Raw genomic sequence first — 13947 nt, 5'->3', positions numbered from 1 at the left:
TCTTTTTTTTAAAATATTATCTAGGCACCAGCTTACTAGCAACAGGCATCTGCAATTCTTCTGAATTCTATATGGCATACTCAAAATTATGCCTGAATTAAAAAAAAAAAAAACCTAACTTAAAGCAGAAATCCCAAGTTACCACATAATTTTTCATACAGTAATTACTTCATTTTAACATGATGCACCCCATAAACCACTGGTTCTTCCTAAAAAAAAAACAAAAAACAAAAAACAAAACAAACATGGAGTTTGACTTTTAAGTATTTTTTTCTGACCACATAATTTTGCTAAAATTTTTCCAGGGCAAAGGGATTATAGGTAAAAAGTATAAAAATAAACAAACAGGAATTATATTAAATCAATTGATAGATGAAATAAAATATTTTTGTAAAAAATTACTACTCTGAAGTTTAAAAAAGATTGTTTTTTTAAAAGGATAATGTAGTTTTCTTCTATTCCTAAATCACTAAGATTAAAGTCTTCCTGATGCAGAAATTTTAAAATGAAAATGCAAAGTAGGACAAAGAAAAATTGGGGCAAAGTTAGAGTTGAGAAAATAAATGAAATATGATCAAACCACTATATCACAAACATGAACCTTCAGATTATATAGTAAGATCACTAAGTTATTCTGTGTATATAAAACAGGCTGTAATTTTCCTGAGGTCATTCATTTTAGTTTGAGATTATAGACAAGATGTTTAATTTTCAAAGTCCAAAATCATGCTAATGACTAAATTTGACAGATATATGGTCAAAAGAAATCAATGATCTTTTCTATAACAATTTCTTTATATCCATGACTGTTAAGCATTCACTCCTTACACTGACTCTCAACATACATATTGGTAATTTTCTAAAGAGAGAATGAATGAGTACTACCTGAAAAAGAATTTGCCAATAAGTTATACATAGTATACCTGTACTAGTTAAGATTTCATTTAGGAATATAGTAATTCAGTGCCATAGCATATTTATTTCATTATAAAAAGTAATGAAGCTGATGTGTATTTAAAGAATTGAGTGCTGCAATAAGAAACATTAAAAAATATAAGCCCAAGGGATCATAATAAAACTGATGTTAATATTGCCTCAGTACTTGTAAAATCAAGAATTTAAGGTTAGTTTAAGTTTCTATAATGATCCTCATGACATCAGTGCTAATTAAAGGTTAGCTCTTTGGAAACAGAAAATAAGATAACTTACAGTTTCAGTATCGTGGGCTTTAATCAGAAATCATTTTTATAACTGAATATCTAAGAAAAATACATTATGTGGGATAACTTGATTTTGTGATGACTAAATGCATAAACAACTAATAGCTTACTGTTCAAATGGTAGCTAAAATAAAAAACATCAAATATAAATCCAAACTAAAATAAATACACTGTCATGTAAAAATAAAAATTTGTAGATATCACTTTGTATAGACTTAGTGCAGTATTTAAATAAGGGCATAAAATGAAAGGACAGGGACAATGAGGAGATGTGTGGAAGATGACCTTAATAAATATTCTTTTGCAAGAGTTTTTGTTTTATAACCTTACATAACCTATCATAATAAGTTTATGCCAAATAACTTTTAAAAACAATGTTACTTAAATAGAGCCTACACAGTGAAGTGCATATTTCCATGGAAAAACTTCAAACTAACAATTCTGACTGGTTTAAAAATATTTCCTTAAGTAATTTTGCTTAAGACATGAAGGCTGATGCATATGAAGCATAGTTTCTGATTTGGGGTTTGGGGTAGACCTATACACAGATTTTGATAATACAAAAAAGTAAAATCTGTTTTCCTTTTAACCACTGAAATAAAACTGGCATGCTATGTAAAATTAAATTATTTTTATTTACCAAAGTTTGAATAACATGAATTGTTATATACGGGAGAAATCTCTTTACACATTCAAAGTGCCTGTCTTTGAAATGGCTAGAATAAACACCTACTTTTAATTATTTTTTCAAAAATGTAATTGGGAGTGTTATTATTGTTCTAAGTGAAAACATGCCCTCTATCTGACTGACAGGTGTAAATATTCTGCCCCAGAAGCTCAACTTTGTCAGATAATATTCAAATAAAGGAATATAGAAAATGATTTTGTTTCTTACTATGGTGTTTATCAATAGTAAACTTTGAAGACTGCTTTAAAAAAAAGATAAATATATCATTTCTTATCCACATGACCCACCTTTTCCCCAAAATATGGGAAGATTTTAGTCCATGGATTCAATATTAGCAAAATACAGATCAGATGTTTTCCTCGGCAAAGATCATGATTAAATGGCTAAATTCAATAAATAAGTTTTTTTTTAATTAGAAATCCTATCAAATAACTTAAATAACAGAAGACTCAGTCATTTTTCTTTTCTACTTCATCTTTGGGTTCTTGCTCTGCATCTGAAAGTACTAGAGAATTTCCATTATTTTCTTCCTTTTTTTCTTCCTCATTGCCTTCGTCGCTCACATCCCTACTTTCAATTTCCTTTTTAGAAACTTCAATTCGTTCTTCTGTATAAGCTACATCTGTGTCAGCCGTGTAGATTCCATAACACATGATGCTGATGACACCCAGTGGCAGGCCAAAGAGAAAACAGCCCAAAAATGGTGAGCTTCTGAATACAGACTGTAGAAAAAAGAATGAGAATTCAATTCTATTTAGATTTTTGTCACTAAAGAACATTACAAGTTTTCTTCTACAATGTTGATATAAAAATCAACAAATTTGTATTTTTACTTCATATCATTGACATGTAAATTTAAAAATTTTACATAGCTATGGTAACATAGTAGTAGTAAAACTAAAAGTATAAAGACATAAAACCTATAGGTTTTAGTTTTTTTAAGAAACAGTAAGTAGTAAATACATCAATTTTGATTTGCACTTCATTTGATCTGTCTCAATGCAGCAATCTAATGGACATATTAATGAAGCACAATATCAAACAGCTTGGTTTTACTATTTCCTTCCTATCTGGGACAGAGAGATGGCAGAAAGACAGGTTACTACCAGGGGCAATGGGGCTACCCAGAACCCATTTCATCTGCTTTAGTGCTCACATGGCTTGGACAAGATGGGAATCACTAAAACTAGTTCTTCTAGTAGGGTGGACGAGGAGCAGGCCTCACTATCTGCCCTGCCACTGCATCTTAAGGTGCTTCAGGATTTAAATTCTGTCTTGTCTTTCACCCTGTAGACTTCCAGTCACTGTCATCTTGACACTGGTAGAGCCTAAAAATGCCTGTGTCACAGTACCCTGGGCCCTTCCATTTGTTCTTCATGTGAACTTTCTTTTATATGATGTCTTCTCTCCCAAATATTATGGTGAATTTGAGAGTACAGACTTTTACTTTGTCTATTTGCATCCTGAGTGCTTTGCACAAAAATCAACACAGAGTAAGAACTTAATAGTCATTCTCTCTTCTCTGTGTTTTGTGACACTGTTCTCTCTCTCTCGGTATTGCTGCTATACATCTAACTGCTACTTCACAGCTTTCTTTGGATCAGCAATCATATTGTAACCCCTAATTGGGGATATACCCCAAGACTCTATCCTGGACCCTTTTCTCTCTATATACTATTTCACTTGGTGACCTTATCAATTCTCATGGCCTGTACAGAAATCAATGCAAATTAATCCTAAATCAATATAAGTAGCCGTATTATGCCTTAAGCACTAGTCCCTCACGATCAACCACCCAAATGGAAAATTTTAACTAAATCCCTGTAGGCATATCAAAGTCAACACTCCCCGAAATGGAATTCAATATCCTTCCCTCAAAACCAACTCCTCTTCCAAATCTGTCTATTTTTTTTTTTTAAGCAATCGGGGTTAAGTAACTTGCTCAAGGTTACACGGCCAGTTATTTCTGGGTGTGGTGCTGAGTATCTGAGCCCGGATTTGATCCAGGTCATCCGGACACTGGAGCCGGTGCTCTTACTCGCTGAGCCACCTGGCCGCCCTTAAGCAATTGGGGTTAAGTAACTTGCTCAAGGTTACACGGCCAGGTGTTTCTGGGTGGGTGCTAAGTGTCTGAGCCCAGGATTCGATCTCCAGGTCTTCTCAACACTGGAGCCGGTGCTCTTACTTGCTGTGCTACCTGGCTGCCCCAAATCTGTCTATTTCTAAAGAACACCCCATCCTTCCAGTCACCCTCGTTTTGAACCACGTACTCAACTTACTCTCTCATCCAACAGGATCTAATCAGTTTCCAAGTACTGTGAATACTGTTTCCACTGTACCTCTTGCCACTAAAGGCCCTGGGATATCAATGGTTCATTATCAGAAACTGATATGACTTTATCATTGAAAATGACATGAAAGAAGAAGCACAATCATCTGCTTTGTTGTTGTATCCTAAAAATCAATATAAGTAGCCCTATTATTTAGCTCCACATAACTTGGAGCTAAAACCTTCCCCATATGTGCTGTCTCCCTCATTAGAATGTGAGTCCCTTAATGTCTTTTCTATTTGTATTCCCAGGGCTTAATACAGAGCTCTGCACATAATAAGAATTAATCAATTGCTTATTCATTCCTTCATCTGTCTCATCTATCCCCTTATCTATATATCACTAATTCTGACAATAATTCAGGCCATCATATCTCAACTCTACTATTGCAAGAGCCACTTAAGTGACCTCTTTGCCTCATGACTCTCCCTACTCCAATCCATTCCTATTTACAAATGCCTAAGTGATATTACTTAAACACAAATCTGACCATGTCACTCCTCTGCTGAATACACTTGTGGATCCCTATTACTTCAAGGATCAAATACAAACTCCTCTGGCATTTGAAGAACTTCACATTACAGATCCACTTACCTTAACAGCATATTATACATTATTCCCCTTTGCATAATCTAAGGTCCAGCTAAAATGGCTTTCTTGTTCTTTCTCAAAAATTCATGACTCCATCTCATATTTTCTTAACATTTCATTAACTGTCCCTCCCTTACCCTAACCCATACTTAGAATGAACTAGATCCTCACTTTTGCTTCTTAGAATCCCTTATTTGCTTCAAACCTCAGTTTACACATTGCCTTTCCTGATGTCTCACTTCTTAGTGCATACTTTTGCAAATTACTTGGCATTTATGGTCTTTCTACTTTTTATATACACGTGTTGTTTCCCTTGATAGAATATTAGCTACCTGTGCCTAAGGGTTATTTCATTTTTGTCTCTGTATCCCCAGCACGTGGCATAGGGCCTGGCCAACTGAAGATGTTTAAATAAATGCCTGTGGATCTATTTATGTATTTCCTTCGATTTGGATTTTATCGCTATTTATTAAATTTAGATTCTCAGAGTAATCTGAAAGGAACATTACTGGTTACTGATAACTGAATTCTATGCTTAGAACAAAAGATTTGTGGTATGAGAATAGTACTGGCAGATAACCCAAATTAAAATTCTGGCTCTTCTTACTCTCTGGAATAAATCACTTAAATACTTCAGGCCTCAATATCCTTGTCTGTAAAATGGCGACAACTATATACCTTATGAGGAATGAATGAGATACATTATGCAATAAACTCTCAAAACTTTTGCATAAGTTCACAAAGCAGGTGATACCACTAGAATGATTGGTGGGGAGGGGAACAGTAGTAGCCTCAGGTGCAACTGGAGGCCACTGAATAAAAATAAGGGTTAACCTAACACCATGGGGGTATTGAGTAAATTTTTTTTAAAGGGGGCAGGCGGTCAAATAAGTTTAGAAATTCCATCTTTTACATCTTTAAGGGTCCTTTTCTCCCTTCATAAATTCTTTGCTAGTTTCTATCTCTCTATTCAACTTTAGAATCTCATTTCTTTTTTTTTTTTTAAAGCAATCGGGGTTAAGTAACTTGTTCAAGGTTACACGGCCAGTTATTATTTCTGGGTGTGGTGCTGAGTATCTGAGCCCGGATTTGATCCAGGTCATCCCGACACTGGAGCCAGTGCTCTTACTCGCTGAGCCACCTGGCCGCCCCTGAGCAATTGGGGTTAAGTAACTTACTCAAGGTTACTCGGCCAGGTGTTTCTGGGTGGGTGCTAAGTGTCTGAGCCCGGGATTCGATCTCCAGGTCTTCTCAACACTGGAGCCGGTGCTCTTACTTGCTGTGCTACCTGGCCGCCCCTAGAATCTCATTTCAACAATTTTTCCAATTAATATGATTGACTAACAACTGTTCCTCATTTCCCTTCCAATCTACTGATTTCTTCACCACTGTTATCTATATTTGCTGTTCCAGGCAAAACTCCTCCATTCTGTCACATCTTTCTGAACTCTTATTTCAATCCATTAGGAACACATCTCATTTCATCCTTAATCTAATGGAATGGGTTCCCATATCACCTCTTTCTACAATGCCATGCTTTCTTACTTTCCTAAATTTCCCGCTTGGACCAAAACCCAATTTCCTTTGGATGATAATTATATCCTCCACCCTTCTCCATTCTCTAAATCCCCATGGGTCTGGAAGAGGAGAAAGGTTCAGTCTGCTTCCTGCTAACTTGTGCCACTTCCCAGAAATGTATCTGCCACCAGCACTCCATCTACTCGCCATATGAAGTCCATGTCATCAGATTACACCACAATCTCCCACCTCCAATAACTATCATTCAGGACTGACTGTCACCTTTACCAAATTGTTCTTGTCTCTTATCACCTTTCTCTTAAACATCCAGGTAGATGATACATCTGATAATAAGGTCTGACTGTTTTATCAGCTCTTCTTCTTCATTGATCCTCAACTATATTTTAGCCAAATTTCAACTTCCTATAGTAATATTACAACACACATTTAGAGTCTAACACATACAAGGCCTATGCAAGGTATAGGGGATAAAAGGGGAATAAATTTCAATCTTTGCTGTCCAGGAACTCATATTATCCACCTCTAAGATCTTGCTTGAATTTGGTGTTTTCCCCCAATGCTGGTTGACAATCCTTTAATTTATATAGATTTACTTTAATTCAATTACAATCTACCCATTTAGTCTATCTATCCCTATTAGTGTATGGAAAATGACTCTTACAGATCACTAAAAATTTGAGTGGCTAGGTATTCTTGATATTTATAGCATTCAACAATGCTGAATACTTCTTTGAAATTAATTTTAAAATTATTTGGTTTACATTTTTCCAGGGGTAAGGGCTGGGAAGGTTACAACTTTACCTTATCTAGGATATCAGTCCACTTATTTCTTAGGATGTTTAATACTTCCAATTAATTAAAAATTCCTTCAAGATACAGCAGCAGAATAATTTTCCACCTTACATTTCAAATTAACTACCTCTTTGCATTAACCATAGGAATTAGAGGAAAGTCTTATAAATATATAAATAATGTGTATATGTGTGTGTATATCTATCTATACACACTAGCTAGGTGATATGAAGGACTTTAAATTATATACTTTTAATTAGCTAAGCCTGAATTGCAATTAACTCATTCACCTTATACAAGTCCTTAGAAATAACGACTATTTTCCAGAAGACTAGATTATTTAATAAAAAGTACAGAATGGTTCGTTGTCATTAAAACTTTTTAGTCATGTCTAACTCTTTGTTCCCCCATTAGGTGTTTTCTTGGCAAAGATACTGGAGTGGTTTAACATTTCTTTCTCCAGAGGAACTGAGGCAAACAGGGTTAAGTGAATTGCCCAAGGTCACAAAGCTAGTAAGTGTTTGAGGCAAGAACTGACCTCAAGAAGATGAGTCTTCTTCAAGTCAGACCTAACACGCTACCCACTGTGCAAACTAGCTGCCCACTGAATTGTTTAAGTCTGCTTAATTAAAAATATGTCTTATTACCAAAAAAGCCCAGCATCAAGAAATAGAAAGTGAAATTCCATTTAAAATAACTGCAGACAATACAAAATATTTGAGAGTCTATCTGCCAAGACAAATCCAGAACTAAATGAACACAATAACAAAATATTTTTCACACTAATAAAGTCAGATCTAGACAACTGGAAAAACATCAACTGCTCATGGGTAGGCTGAGCTAATATAATGAAAATGACAACGCTACTTAAATTAATTTACTTATTCAGTGCCATACAAAACTACCAAAACATTATTTTAGAGCTAGAAAAAATAATAAAATTCATCTGGAAGAACAAAAGGTCAGGAATATCAAGGTAATCAATGAAAAAAGATGCAAAGGAAGGAAGGGAGCATAGACATACCAGATATAAAACTGTTATAAAGCAGCAATCATCATAATTATTTGGTACTGGCTAAGAAATACAGTGGTAGATTTGTGGAATAGTTTAGCTATGCAAGACACAGTAATCAATGACTATAGTAATCTGCTATTTGATAAACCCAAAGATTTCAGCTTCTGAGATAAGAACTCACTATTTGACAAAAAATGCTAGGAAAACTACAAAATAGTATAGTGGAAACCAGGAACAGAACATCTCATACCGCACACCAGGATTAGGTCAAAATGGGTATATGATTTAGACAGAAGGGATAATACCACAATCAATTTAGGAGAGCAAGGAATAATTTGCCTGTCAGCTCTATGGAAAAGGGAAGAATTTATGACCAAACAAGAAACAGAAAATATTATGAAATGCAAAATGGACAATTTTGAGTACATTTAATTGAAAAGGTTTTGCACAAACAAAACCAATGCAAATAAAAGTAGAAGGAAAACAAAAAGCTGAGAAACAATTTTTATTGCCAATGTTTGTGATAAAGGTCTCATTTCTCTGAGTCAAATTTATAAGACAAGTCAATTGATAAATGGTCAAAGGATATGAAAAGACAGTTATGAGACAAAGAAATTAAAACTACCTATAGCCATATGAAAAAATGCTCTAAATCACTAGATTAGAGAAATACAAATTTTAAGACAACTCTTGAGGTGCCACCTCACACAATCAAATTGGTTAATATGACAGAAAAGGAAAATGATAAATGTTGGAGATGTGGGAAAATTCAAACACTAATTCATTGTTGGTAGAGTTGTGAATTGATTCAACCATTCTGGAGAGCAATTTGGAACTATATTCAAAGAACCATAAATATGTGCATATCCTTTGATCCAGCAATACCACTAATAAGTTTTTATCATAAGAGAGGGATAAGATCCTAAGAGAGAGATCATAAAAAAGGGAAAAAGACCTACAAGTCCAAAGGTCTTAAAGCAGTTCTTTTTTGAGGGGATGCCCCTCAACTGGGGAATGGCTGAACAAGTTGTGGTACATGCATGTAATGGAATACTATTGTGCTATAACAAATGATGAGCAGGTGGACTTCAGAAAAACTGGTAAAGACTTATATGAACTGACGCTAAGGGAAATGAGCAGAACAAGGAGAACATTGCATACAGCAACACCCACACTGTATAATGACTGACTTTGACAGGCTTAGCTCTTCCACGCAATGCAAGGACCTAAAACAACTCCAAAAGACTCAAGATGGAAAATGTCATCCACATTCAGAGAAAAAAATATGGTCTCTGAATGCAGATGAAGCATACTATTTGCTCTATGTTTTTGTTTAGTTTGGCTTTGTTTTTTCTTTCTTATGGTTCCTCCCATGCATTCTAATGCTTCTATAAAACATGACTAATGTGAAAATACATTTAATAAGAACGCAATGTGATCGAATACTATTGTGCTATAAGAAATGAGAAGCAGATGGACTTCAAAATAACCGGGAAAGACTTAGATGAACTGATGCTGAGGGGAATGAGCAGAACCAGGCTATCACTGTACACAAGTACAGACACATTGTATGTGTGATGACTAATTCTGTTAGACTTGACTCCTCTCAGCAATACAAGGTTCTAAGACAATTACAAAAGACTCACTATGGAAAAAGCTATCCGCACCCAGAGAAAGGCATCACTGTGCCTGAATGCAGACCGTGCCCGAATGCAGATCGAAACAAACTATTTGCTCTCTTTTTTCTGTTTCTTCTTTCTCATGGCTCATTACACTGGTTATAATTCTTCTTTACAACATGACATGACTGAAGTGAAAATATGTTCAAAATGTGAAGGTACATGTAGAACCTATATAGGATTGCATGCCGCCATGGGGAGAAAGGGAGAGAAGAAAAAGGGGGAGAAAATTTTGAACTCAAAAGCTTGTGGAACAGAATGTAATAAACTAAAAGTAAATAATTATATATAAAAAAGAATGCATATATAGAGCCTATATATCATATTGCACATTGTCTTGGGGAAGGGGAGGAGAGGAGAGGGAAGCAGAGAAAACTTAAAACTTATGGAAGAGAATGTTGAAAATGATAAACAAATTGGGGAGCAACTTAGAAACAAAACAGGACTTCTGCAGGGCTCCCGCTCCCCCCTCCTCCAATTCATGGAAAAAATGACTCTAAATAAACTTTGGAGCTACAGAAACCACACAACAACAGGTAGAAGCTGACCTCCCACTGAAGACAGCCCGGCAGGCTGGTAGGAAGGGGCCAGCACAGCGCCCTGGGAGCCGAGCACAGCCCAGCGGGAGCCAGAGGTTTTAGCCTCAGGGTGGCCACAACCAGCTGCAGGCTGGAGGGACTTCAGATCACCATCAGCTGTGGCGGTTTCCAAAATTATCAACTCACAGATGTTAAGGACAAAGTGAGAAGTCAGTGCAGTGTGGACTTCGGGAACAGGGAGTTCAGGAGGGCAGTCTGCCCCTTAACCCCTAGAGGGAGAAGCAGCTGAGGCGCTACATGGCCATGCAGCCGCTGCCAGGTGACTGCTTTCAGAGCTCCTGGCCTGCAGATTGCAAGGGGACCAAGCAGTAAGTCTCTGGGGTAATCGCTCTTGCTTTAACCTGTCTAGGGTGGAGGTCCTGGGGTGTGTGACCAGTTTGCCAGAATATGTGTAGGCTTCAGAGAGGGCACCAAACTAAAGCTCCAGAAGCTGAGCAAACCCTAGCATTTGGGACAAAGCTGTCTGGTAGCAGAGTTCTACTGTGGCAAAAAGCTCAAAAGTCAAGTAATAGAGTGGCAACATGAGCAAGCAAAGCAGTCCAACATTAGACTCCTATTTTGGGGATTAAAAGGATCAAAGTATAGAACAGGAGGAAGACAGTAAAGTCAGAACTCCTGCACCAAAAGCTTCTAAGAAAAATATGAGCTGGGTACAGGCCATAAAGGAGCTTAAGAAGGATTTTAAAAACCAAGTAAGAGAAGGGGAGGAAAAATTGGGAAGAGAAATGAGGATGCAAGAAAATTATGAAATGAAAGTCAACAACCTAACTGAAGAAAATAACACCTTAAAAAATAGAGTTAACTCAAACAGCAAAAGAGGCTCAAAAAGGCAATGAGGAGAAGAATGCCTTAAAAAGCCGAATTTGCCAGATGGAAAAAGAATCTCAAAAGCTCACTGAAGAGAATCATTCCTTCAGAATTAGACTGGAGCAAATGGAAGCTAATGACTTTATGAGAAATAAACATACTATTAAACAGATCCAAACAAAAGAAAAAAATAGAAGCCAATGTGAAATATTTCATTGGAAAAACCACTGACCTGGAAAATAGATCCAGGAGAGATAATTTAAAGATTATTGGACTACCTGAAAGCCATGATCAAAATAAGAATCTAGAAATCATTCTTCAAGAAATTCTCAAGGAAAATTGCCCTGTTTTAGAAACAGAAGGCAAAATAGAGGTTGAAAGAATCTACCCATCACCTCCTGAAAAAGATCCCCCCAAAAAACTCCTAGAGATATTATAGCCAGGTTCCGGAGTTCCCACATCAAGGAGAGAATATTGCAAGCAGCCAGGAAGAATTTTAACATTGTGGAAACACAGTCAGGATAACCCAGGATCTGGCAGCTTCTACACTGGGGGATCAAAGGGATTGGAATATGATATTCTGGAGGGCAAAGGAACTGGGATTAAAACTGAGTCACCTACCCAGCAAAACTGAGTATCATGTTTCAGGGGAAAATATGGTCATTCAGTGGAATACAGGACTTTCAAGCATTCTTGCAGAAAAAACCAGAGTTGAATAGAAAATTTGACATTCAGATACAAGAAGCATGAGAAGCATGAGAAGGTAAACAGGGAAAAGAAATCATAAGGAACTACTTACATTCCTACATGGAAAAATGATCATTGTAACATATAAAACTTCTCAGTATGAGAATAGCTGAAGGGAATAGAAATGTGTGTGTGTGTGTGTATGTACACATACATATATATGTCTATATAGGAGGGTATATGGGCAAATGAATACATATGGTGTGTGTGTATATGTGTACAGGTATACATAGACAGAGGACACAGGACCAAGTGAATAGGAAGGGATGATAGAAATTGAGAGGTGAGAGAGGAATATAATAAGAGGAGATAAGGAGAGAGAGAATGGGGTAAATTATCTCATATAGAAGAGGCAAGGGAAAATGGTTACAATGGAGGGGAAGAACAGGAAGGAAAAAGGGAATGAGTCAACCTTATCCTCACTGAATTGGGCTTATGGAGGGAATGACATTCACAATAAATAGGGCATCTCACCCTACAGGAGAGTAGGGGGGAAGGGGATGAGAGGGAGGATGATGGAAGGGCATGCCAGGAGGGAGGAAAGTTGAAAGCACCCACTTTTTTTTCTTTCTTTTTTAAAATTTTTTGGTCTTTATTAATTTGTTTACTTTTTAGTTTACAAGATTCAGTTCCACAATTCCTTGAGTTTCAAATTTTCTCTCCCTCCCCTCCTCCTCCTACCATGGCAGCATACAATCAAGTATAGCATCTGCAAATATTTTCACATTAGACATTAGTCGGGTTATAAAGAAGGATTGTATCAGATGGAATGAACAATAGGAAAGAGGTAACAAAACCTAACAAGAAAAAGAAAAAGAGCAGGTAGTTTGCTTCAGTCTGTATTCAAACTCTGTTCTTTCTAGTTCTTTCTCTGAATGTAGACATCTCTATCATGAGTCTTTTGGAGTTGTCTTATAACCTTGCATTGCTGAGAAGAGTCCAGTCTATCAAAATTGGTTGTCACACATAGGTTGTATCTGTAATTGTGTACAAATATCTCCTGGCTCTAGTCTTCTCACTCAGCATCAGTTCGTATAAGTCTCTCCAGGTAGATATGAAGTCCATCTGCTCCTCGTTTCTTATAGCACAATAGTATTCCATTACATGCATATACCACAACTTGTTCAGCCATTCCCCAATTTATGGGCACCCCCTTAATTTTCAATTCTTTGCCAACACAAAAAGAGCTGCTATAAATATTTTTGTACATATGGGTCTTCCTCCTACTTCTATGATCTCTGGGATACAAAACTAGAAGTGTTATTGCTGGGTCAATGGGTATGAAATTATTTATAGCCCTTTGGGCATAATTCCAGATTGCTCTCCAGAATGGTTGGATCAGTTCACAACTCCACCAGCAATGCATTAGTGTTCCAATTTGTCCACATCCTCTCCAGCATTTTTCATTTTCCTGTTTTGTCATCTTAGCCAATCTGACTGGTGAGATGTGGTACCTCAGAGTTGTTTTGATTTGCATTTCTCTAATCAATAGGGAAGCACCCACTTTTGAAAAGGGACAGGATCAAAGCAGAGAACAGAACAAATGGGGGTGAGATAGGATGGAGGGAAATACAGTCAGTCTTTCACAACATATCAACTATGGAAATGTTTTGCATAACTACACATGTACAACCTATATTGAATTGCTCATCTTTCTAGTAAGGGTGGGTGACAAGGAAAGAAGGGAAAGAATATGGAATTTAAAGTTTTAAAATCAAATGTTTAAAAAAAACATATATATTATCATTATTATTTTGTATGTAACTGGGAAATCAGATATACAGGCACTGGGACACAGAGATCCACCATGCACTACTGAAAAGTTGGAGGAGGGATGGGGAAAGATATGGGAAAGAGCAGACTGGGGAAGGGGATATTCAGTGGGATCAATGTTTTGGGGTGGTGGGTAGGGGAAAAATGGGGAGAAAATTTGTAACTCA

The 13947-nt window shown here is 36.5% G+C and overlaps 1 protein-coding gene and 1 long non-coding RNA gene across 7 annotated transcripts in view; one reads left to right on the top strand and one right to left on the bottom strand.

Annotated features, from left to right (window-relative positions):
- Positions 1-13947, top strand: part of LOC138169992 (uncharacterized) — a 713900-nt gene that overhangs the window by 588459 nt on the left and 111494 nt on the right. The gene's annotated exons all lie outside the window — the stretch shown is intronic.
- TMX3 (thioredoxin related transmembrane protein 3) overlaps positions 1831-13947 on the bottom strand; it is a 95539-nt gene continuing 83422 nt past the window's right edge. For 5 of the 6 annotated variants that reach the window (XM_069099574.1, XM_069099575.1, XM_069099578.1 and 2 more), the window contains one exon: positions 1831-2630. In XM_069099574.1, coding sequence (XP_068955675.1) covers positions 2358-2630 — 273 coding nt within the window. In that variant the 3' untranslated portion in view covers positions 1831-2357. The remainder of the gene's footprint in view (positions 2631-13947) is intronic. The other variant, XM_069099579.1, reaches the window with a different exon arrangement.

The sequence above is a fragment of the Petaurus breviceps genome, unplaced genomic scaffold (genome assembly GCF_028583685.1).
Source record: "Petaurus breviceps papuanus isolate PSGF00001 unplaced genomic scaffold, PetGlider_PUasm1.0 38, whole genome shotgun sequence".
Lineage (NCBI taxonomy): Eukaryota > Metazoa > Chordata > Mammalia > Diprotodontia > Petauridae > Petaurus > Petaurus breviceps.
This window is presented reverse-complemented; position numbering and strand designations above follow the sequence as displayed.